This window comes from Pinus tabuliformis, chromosome 9, assembly GCF_031772625.1.
Source record: "Pinus tabuliformis cultivar Carrire ecotype Pingquan chromosome 9, CPIR1, whole genome shotgun sequence".
Taxonomy (NCBI): domain Eukaryota; kingdom Viridiplantae; phylum Streptophyta; class Pinopsida; order Pinales; family Pinaceae; genus Pinus; species Pinus tabuliformis.
The window spans coordinates 1,866,669,555-1,866,679,332 of NC_142307.1; the positions used below are offsets into that span (position 1 = coordinate 1,866,669,555).

Below are 9,778 nucleotides of genomic sequence, written 5' to 3' on the forward strand. Positions count from 1 at the left end.
TTATCAAGTGATTGGGCAAGATGCAATAGGCTTTGCAGGAGGAATTGCAGTTCTGTGGAACCCAAATGAAATCACCATAGATAACTGGGCCAGTATGAGTGGAATCCTTTCTGGGCTGGGGAGGATATTAGGAACCAAGCAACAGGTGGTTATTTCAGGGGTTTATGGCCCTCCTACCCCTGGGAAAAAGGAGCAATTCCTCCACAGTCTCAAATCAGTCCGTAAACTTTACCCTGAAGCTGCTTGGATTATTGGTGGAGATTTCAACTTGATTAGATCCTTGGAAGAGAAAAAAGGAGGGATTAGGAGGAGGGATCACCTCATGGACAGCTTCAATGAGATGATAGAGGAGCTCAGGCTTATGGATATCCAGACCATTAATGGGACATACACGTGGAACAATAGAAGGGGTGGAAAAACCAAATTGCATCTAGATTGGATAGATTTTTAGTTTCCGAAGCCATCATGAATAAAGATGTTTTTGTGGAGGCCAAGATCATTCCATCTCTGGGATCTGACCACTGGCCGATCCGATTAGAGGTTGACATCAAGAGGATTCAGGGGAAAAGGCCTTTCCGATTTGAAGCCTTCTGGTTAAGGGACCCGGAGTTCATCAAGAAAGTTGAGAAATGGTGGAAACAAAGCACTAGTCAGGGCAGATGTAAAATGCATACGTTCCAGCTAAAGTTGAAAGAGCTGAAAGGAAAAATAAAAAAATGGAACAAGGAGGAATTTGGCAACATTCTGGAGGATAAACAAAATCTAGAAGGGGAAATGGCAGATCTTCAACAGAAGATAATTTTGGAAGGAAGAACGGAGGAAAGCATCCACAAGGAAGGGGTAATCCTTGGTAGACTGGAAGAGAGACGAAAGCAAGAGGAGATCCTATGGCGCCAAAAATCTAGGATAAAATGGCTTAGGGAGGGGGAAAGAAACACTAAATTCTTCCACCAGGCTATGGTCAAGCACAGGCAGGGAAACAGGATCCTATCGATCAAGGACAAAAACGGGGAAAGAGTGGTAGAGCAGAACGAAATTGAACAAGTCTTGATGGATCACCACAGGGAGATATTAACAGAACCTCAAATCGATAGAACGGGAGCCATACAGGAGATTTGCTCTGCTATCCCCAGCCTGGTCACTGAGGACCAAAATAAAGCGCTCATGAGGGCCGTGACCTTAGAAGAGTTGGAGGAAGTCGTGAAGACAATGAAGAAAGGGACAGCTCCTGGGCCGGACGGCTTCACTGTGGATTTTTACCAGGCAGGCTGGCACTTCTTGGGTCGAGAGATTCTGGACCTTGTGGAAGAATCAAGAATAAATCAAAAGGTATGGCCAGCTCTTAATTCTACCTTTTATGCTCTTATTCCTAAGGGAGACAACCTAGAAGAGGCTAGTGGCTTCAGACCTATAGCACTTTGTAATGTGATTTACAAAATGATCACCTCCCTGATTGCCAAAAGATTAAAACCCCTTTTGGACAATTTAATCTCGGCTGAACAAACGGGTTTTGTGGAAGGCAGGCAGATTCTTGATGGTCTTGTTGTAACTCAGGAGGTTATCCATTCCTTAAAAGTTAAAAAACAAAAAGGAATGATGATAAAATTAGATTTATCCAAAGCATATGATAGACTAAACTGGAAGTATTTAGCTACTGTCCTTGAAAGATTTGGTTTTCACCAAAGATGGATTGCTTGGATCCACAACCTGATCTCCACTCCTCACTTCTCTATCTTGGTTAATGGAAGCCCTTCAAAAACTTTTAATGCCTCTAGAGGGATTCGTCAAGGAGATCCTTTGTCCCCATTTTTATTTATTCTTGCCGCTGAAGGACTAGGGAGATTTATCAAACAAGAAAGAGCAGCAAATAGAATCAAAGGACTGCAAATTTGGGGAAACAACCTGCCCCTGACTCATCAACAATTTGTTGATGACATTATGTTGTTTGGGGAGCCAATGGTAAGAGAAGTCCAACATCTAAGGAGAATCCTTGATCTGTTTACAGAGGCCTCTGGGTTAGAAATCAATAAAGATAAATCCTGCATCTTCATCTTCAACACAATGGAACAGGTTAAGTCCCATCTAATCAGAATTTTAGGATTCAAAAGGGGGGAATTACCTACCAAATATCTGGGTTATATTCTAGACTTCACTTCTAAAAAGCTGAAAAACTGGCAAGGGGTTCTGGATAAACTTAACAACAAGGTGGCAAATTGGGCCTTCAGAGTTCTGAACATTGCTGGCAGAGTTGTTCTCGCCAAGTCGGTCCTTCAGGCTATCCCTATCTACCCACTATCGATTATGGCTGCCCCAACAGGGGTATGTGCAAAAATCAGGGAAATCATAAGGAAATTCATATGGAGTGGATCTGATAAAAAGAAAAAATGGGCGCTGGTCTTGTGGAGCCAGCTCACCGAAAGAAAAGAGAAAGGAGGTTTGGGTTTGAGAGACCCGAAAATTCTAAACAAGGTCTTGGGAGCCAAGCTGTGGTGGAGATGGCTCAGTGGTGGAAATGATCTATGGTAATCTATTTGGAGGACTAAATACAGAATGCCAAACTCTCCGATAGATATCTTAAGGCAACAGGAAATCCCCAGAGGCTCCACTATTTGGGAATTAGCCTCTCAAAACAGAGATCTTATTGACAAACATACTTTATGGGAAATCCGGGGAGGCTCAGAGGCCAACTTCTGGGAAGATAGTTAGCAACAACGAGAAAGACTGAACATCATTCAAAACCTCCTCCAGGTCCGTGATAAAATTGCAGGTAACAGAACAAGGGTAAAGGATTATTGGAAGGTTAATGACTTGTCGGAGGGATGGAGAGTCTGGGAGGAACCGACAGAATGGGATCCGGAACTTAACTCAGATCTCCAAGATCTTTACCGGAAAGAAATGGGATCAAGGAAACTCAGAGTTCGTCATGGGAAAGACATCCTCCGGTGGGGGAACTCAATGAAGGGGACATTTACAACCAAAGAGGCTTATTTTCTAATGGAGTCTCAAAGCGGAGGTGACAGAAATTGGGAGTGGAAAACAATATGGGAAGGAAACTGGTGGCCAAAGGTGTCCATCTTTGTTTGGTTAGCCTCAAAAAACAAAATTCTGACCTGGGATCGTATCCGAAAGAAGGGTTTCAACGGCCCTTCACGATGTTACCTGTGCAACAATGATGATGAGACTAGAGATCATTTGATGATCCGATGTCCATATGCAGAGAAACTCTGGATGATTACCAAACGACTGTTCAATAAACCAGGAATTAACATCAGAGAATTTAATGATGTAGTTTTCCAGTTGAACAAAGAAACCTTTCAATGCAGGGTTGTCCAGAGGGCTTGGAATTTGATATCTACCTTTATTCTTTGGATAGTCTGGAAGGAACGAAATAGGAGGATATTTCAGAATTCGGCTAAGAATCCAGAAGTAATTTGGGAGCAGGTGGTTGAGAGTACGCGGGAGACTATCCTAGTCGATAAGTGGGAGAGTGAGGACTGGAAGACTACCCCAGACGAACAAGAAATCCTAAACAAACTAAATTTAAAACTAGAGATGGTTCACTTTAAATGTTCGGCCAGCCCTGATATGAGAACTCAGAGCCCAGAAAAGTTCACTTACTCGAGAGATCAATTTGTTAAACTCAACTTTGACGGGGCCTCGAAGGGCAACCCGGGTGATGCCGGCTTTGGGGGGATTTTCAGAGACAACAATAATCAAGTAAGGTGGATCTATGCAGAATGGGGGGGACAGATGACCAATAACGAGGCCGAGTTTTGGGCCCTGCATCAAGGATTACGAATTGCCATCAGGAATGGCTATACCAATCTGGAAATTACAGGGGACTCGAAGATTGCTGTGGACATGCTGAGGAGGCTCAATAATGGGCAGGGTTGGGAGAAAGTAACCAAAAGCTGGCGGACTGCAGGCATTGTTCAAGAAATTGCAGGCTTGATTAAACGCATCGATTACAGAATCATCAGCCATGTTCGTCGAAAGGGGAATCAGGTAGCGGATTGGTTGGCTAATTGGGGCTGCAGTGGACGTGGCAGCTCAATTGACAGCCAGTGGAGAGCCGTGGAAGGAAACCGGGAGTGGAAGGAGTTGGCGGACCTAATTAAGGTTGATCATGATCACGCCACAAATGACAATGCACGGACCAATGAGTTGGATTAACAGGGCGTCGTGGAGACCCCGTTGTAAGAATATGGTGCAATTGGGATTCGTTAAAATCATCATAGCAGGCAGCAGGATGAAGGATCAGGATTTTGGTGACAGTACAGCGGTGGCGGAAGGAGCGGTTAGGCATAAGTACACACAACGAAAGATTATTAATGTCCGAACTATGAATGGCGATGGTGGCGGTTCGCCTGACTTCACATCAGAGGGAATGAATAATGATAAGATGGTTGGGAGGAGTGGTTCACCGGAGAGTGACCGGCGGCATTCGAAAACCGGTCATTGCGGTTTCTCTGAGGCAAGGAATTTGTTATATAATCAAAGAGGGTCGATTATGAGGGCATTGAGCGAGCTCATAATCTGGGTAAGAGTTGAGGGTTCCATTGAACGACATAAGAGAACAACGACCAGTCTTGGCAATCAGAGAACAAGGAGTATCAGACCCCCGGGCAGTATGGAAACCAGACAGAAGCTGAGGCAAACGACGGAACATCAGGGTGTAGGGGAGGAGAATAGTAATCGAAAGGGCAAAGATCTTATGCAGAAGGAGCCTCCATTCTCAGTGTGGGAGGTAGAGGATGACTCGGAAGAAGACGTGACCCCTGGCGCAGTAAGGGATCGAGGGTGCCACCATGAGCACCTGGCTGAGGAAGGAAACGAGCAGGTGAAGGCGGACCATTCTGGTTCTCGGGACATGAAGATCCGTCGCTACGGTTTGAGGAAGCGCAGTGCTACACCTGACAAGGAAAAGGACCGGGATGGCAAGAGAGTCAGAGGCCGGAAGGGGCACGAGAAGGAGGAAGGGGAGACTTCCAGGCGTGGTCAGGGGAAAAACAGGAAACCGAAGGAGACGGTTAACCACCGCGTTCGAAAGGCCGAGCAGGCTTTCCTCCGTTACTCCAACCAGGCAGTGCGCAAGGTCATGCAGCGGCTTGAAGAGGAAGCGCTTCAGGAACAATCCGACGAGGAAATGGAAGATTGGACTTTTCTCCTCCATGACCCGGGACAAACCAGAGGGCGTATGTCCTTATTTAAACAGTCCCTTCACATCTACTGGGTGATGAAGGGGATTATGGCTAAGGCGTTGACACAAGTGGCGAAAGAAATGGTTAATTTAGCTAAGGGGGATCCAGACATTCGCCGTGAACTGAGCTTCCTTCGTATAGCCATGATGAAACAGGAGGAGGCCATGATGAAACAGGAGGAGAAACTGGATGCTATCCAGCAAATGCTGATTCGGGACCAGCCAGAACGTGCGGAAGCAGCGAACCAGCAACCTGAGGGAGACAATGACTGATAAGAGATATGTTTAGAACTTGTAAGAATTTTTTTGGTTATTGCTTTGTATATGTCAAAGATAGGAAAAAACATGCAATACAGAGCAGTAGTTTTAGCAATAGTTTTAGTAAATTACAGGATTGCATAGCTTATCTAGCAAAGACTACCAGACTGTGGACCTACTTTTTTTGGGCTGCTATTAAGAATTATAGGTGGAACTATGTCCCGGTTTCCCCTAGAGGGCAGGCAGAAACTGTTTTATGATTGCTGTAATGTTCTGTTTGATCAAGTTATAGAATGAGCACCATCTTAGCTTACAAAAAAAGAAGAAGGATATATTAAATAATATATTTATTCAATGTAATGGTTTTATGTAGACCATGGAGGGTGGGTTCTTAGGTTGACGACAACTAGACTTGGCTTAGGAATTAATCTTAAACTCTCACAACAATGGTCATGGTCATGTTTTATTGGCTGATCTATATTCTTTTATACATAAAGAAGGTGTAGCAACACTACAACCACATGTCTACATTAAAACATCTACATGGTTTCGTGAGCATATCCAGTTGCATATTATCACAAATAGTTGGAAGCAATTATATTGTGAGCATATCCAGTTGCATATTATCACAAATAGTTGGAAGCAATTATATTGTCATTTAAGTAAGTAATAATTTTGGATCATTAAAAGATATTGTCATTTAAGTAAGTAATAATTTTGGATCATTAAAAGATTGTTTAGTTATAAGTACACACTAGTACAAATTGGATAATTAATTACTAAAAAACTACCAAAACATGCATACCATTTTTCAGTGGGTGGCCATTAGTAGTTAATTTACACTATCTTATAGCTCCAAATTTTACTCGTTTTTAATTTAATCATTAATTCGTTGTCTCAATTTTATCGTCTATCACTATATTTAGTGATAAATTTAGTCATTTATTTACTCTTTAATTGCCACAATTATTGACCAAATATACAACAAAATATATTTTACTCTTTTTTAACTTAGTCATTAATTTGTTGTCTCAATTTTATCTTATAGTAGTATATTTAGTGATTTAGTGATAAATTTAGTCATTTATTTACTCTTTAATTGCCACAATTAATTTATTTATTGTTAGTAGTATATTTAGTAATAAATTTAGTCATTTATTTACTCTTTAATTGCCAGAATTAATGACCAAATATACAACAAAATATATTACTATTTAATCCCTTGATAAAACAAAATGCTCGTTGTGTTATAAGATACTATAAATTAGTTACTAATAATCATATATCAAATTTTAGTCATCGTTTGAAACCAATTAATGACTACAAAAATATGATTAAAATTTGTTCATGTTACAAGATATGTAAATTAGATACTAACTACATGAAAAATTTAGCGGTCGACAATCACAATTTTATCATTTTCAGTAGTCATTTATTTTCTTTTGATAATTTCATATTCATTATATAAATGACTAATTTAGTAGTTTATATTCATTTCATTTACTTTCATTAATAATCATAATAAATGATTAATTTAGTCATATATTCATTTTAGTTATATATTCATTTTAGTTTTGTTCATTATGAACCAATATAAACTACTAATTTAGTAGTTTTTTATTGATTTTATGTGTTCATTAATTAACCTAAATTAATTTGTATGATTTTGCGACTAAATTTAAAAAATGTCATACAATGTGCAAGTTCGTCTAATATGAAAACACAAAGTTGCATGTTAATTACAATACTAAACACTATCAATTGACACCATAAATAATTTCAACCACATTATATTATATGAAATGTTCAAGTATTACAATATGAATTTTCAACTTAATATTGGTTGGGCTACAATTTACACATGAAATGATGTTTCATCACTTCAAAACATTATCATTGTGTTTCCAAGGCATTGCAGGTGAATTCACCAACTCTGAAGACTTGAACATCAATTTCTATGTGTGTTTTGTTCTCTCTCTTTTTGCATTTGTCGCTCCATTGTTATTGCTTTTGGCCTCTTTCTTCAATGCCTACTTCTTTCCATCAATACTATGTTCTTTTTCTGAAAAAAAAAATAGAAAATTTTCTGAAAAAAAATAGAAAATGCAATGGAGGGTGTAAGACATGAAATACAATGAGCACTAGAATATAAAATAAAGTAGACTATAATGAGTTTATACAACATATATCTCAATATCGGCAATGTCAAAGTCATTTTTCCCCATACAAATAAGAAACTCGAACAAGTTTTCTTCAGTTAGTTTTCTTCAATTGGGCGATAGTATCAACTATAATGTGGTGAGATGTATTGTATAAATAAATAAAATAAAATGTCACATTATAAAATAACACATTAGTAACTTAGTATTCAACATTCATGGAAAGCTTAAGCACAATCATGCCAACTAGGTTACATGTTAAAAAGCTCAAGTTGTAGATAAGATATGAAAACAAATAATCTAAGATGTGATGTTTAATCCTTCTCATTTTATTTGGAGCAACATTTCATTTCTTAATTCATGAACTTGGTCAAGTATATAAACAATATGTCATCAAATAACAACATGAAAGTAAACTTTTATGGTAGCCACGAAAATATTTTAACACAAAATACCTATAAGAATTCCAATCAATATCTTGTAATACTAATTTCCACTTCAACTTCAAGCTTTGCTTATTGTTTAAATGGACATGATATGAAGTATTTTCAATTTCTTAGTTAAAGGACAAAACAAAATTAAAAGAAAGGTTCAAAATATAATCAAAGAATAAAGAGAGGATATTGTGGAATGGACATTGCAATTATAAAAAAAATTGTTTACGTGTCCACAAATGTCTTTTCTGGCATTCCTAAAACATTTTATTTCAAAAAATAACCATGAGGTGAAACAACCACACCATTAAAAACCATAGGAATCCCTATTAGAAACATTTCCAAAGTCGATGGCTTAGGTGCCTGAAGGATCTCTAACCATAAATGAATCATATCCAATACATAATTTGCATTGTCTTATCATCATTTTTCCAATCATATTTCATATAACCTTCCCACAATATAGTCAAGTTACAATCAAACGAAGGCATGGACATTTATTTTATCTTTTATATCTTTAAAATTTGTATCTCATTTGTTTCAAGAACATATTAACTCATATTTAAAGTCTTCGTGACATATGAGAAGGTATCAATCAAGCATGACATCAGAAAAGTCGACCTCAATGAGATCCTCAAACAAGGGAGGGCATATTTGTTCTACTCAAAAGGGAGGGATCCCTCTTTTCAATTATATCAAGGTTCTCTACTATTTCCTCCTTGTTTCCCTAGATATTAATTTGACCATGCATAACCTGCAACACAAGAAAATCCCATTCATATCATTATATCTTAGTCCTTTCCAATGAAAATGACATAATTCTTTACAAATGCAATGAAGACATGCTTAAGATGAAAAAGCCCAATATAAGTGGAGTGTTTTTTGTTTCTTAGCTTACAAATTGGAACATTTCATTGGTAATTGTTGGAGAATTTAACATTAGCTAAAAAGTTCCCTTAGGAAGTTAAAATGAAAGATCTCAATGTAAGTGAAGTGTTTTTTTCTTTTTAGCTTACAAATTAGAACATTCCCTAGGTAATTGTCAAAAAATCAGAAGTCGACTAGGAAGTGCCCTTACCAAGTGATAAAGTTTACTAGGATAAAAAGGCGATGTTATAAGAGTGGCTAAGATGATCAGGTACATAAAGGGTTTTAACTTCACCAAGGTATGTTCTTGAAAGATTAGGAAAATTAGACTTGCATCTAGTTTTCGAAGTAAAAAGAGGGAGACCTAAAATACAACTCGTTGAAAGAAAAAATATAATGCAATGGGGTTAAAATATACCCTTATATTGGATTTGAAAGATCAAGATAACATTTTGATAGTTTTGGGGGATGGGTGATGGAAAAACTGATATCTAAGGATGGCATGCAAATGCAGTCAGTAAAATAAAATTATGGAAGGCCTAATAATAGACACTAAACTAGATAATCACAAACAAATCAATGATATCGAAAAGGTTTGTTACTAGGCCCTAAAGTAAGAAACAAACTATGTTGTGATAAGAAAGTGTGAGTAAGTGGTCATGCAAACATGAATAGTATCTATATCTTTCTTAGCAATTTCATTCTTGGGTATCTGGAAAGCCAGTGTCTTGAGAGGAACTCAAACAAGGAACCTTATAATTATAACAACTCATTTGTTCCATTCTAAAAGGAGATGCTTGGCTCTTTGACACTAGCTAAGCTATAGCCTTGAGTGACAAATATTTGAATCTATTATTTAA

The 9,778-nt window shown here is 38.2% G+C and overlaps 1 protein-coding gene across 1 annotated transcript; it reads left to right on the forward strand.

Moving 5' to 3' along the window:
* The first annotated feature begins 465 nt into the window (after positions 1 to 465).
* Positions 466 to 4,173, forward strand: LOC149156333 (uncharacterized). Its single transcript, XM_089444726.1, has 3 exons — positions 466 to 1,557; positions 2,071 to 2,319; positions 2,749 to 4,173. The coding sequence occupies exons 1-3, from the start codon at positions 466 to 468 to the stop codon at positions 4,171 to 4,173; spliced, it is 2,766 nt and encodes a 921-aa protein (XP_089300852.1).
* The last annotated feature ends 5,605 nt before the right edge of the window (positions 4,174 to 9,778 follow it).

Coding starts and splice junctions, on each gene's coding strand:
- LOC149156333 (XM_089444726.1), top strand. CDS start 466: ATGAATAAAGATGTTTTTGTGGAGGCCAAGATCATTCCATCTCTGGGA. Junction 1,558..2,070: donor GTCTTGTTGTAACTCAGGAG/GTTATCCATTCC, acceptor ACAATGGAACAG/GTTAAGTCCCATCTAATCAG. Junction 2,320..2,748: donor TTATGGCTGCCCCAACAGGG/GTATGTGCAAAA, acceptor AACCTCCTCCAG/GTCCGTGATAAAATTGCAGG.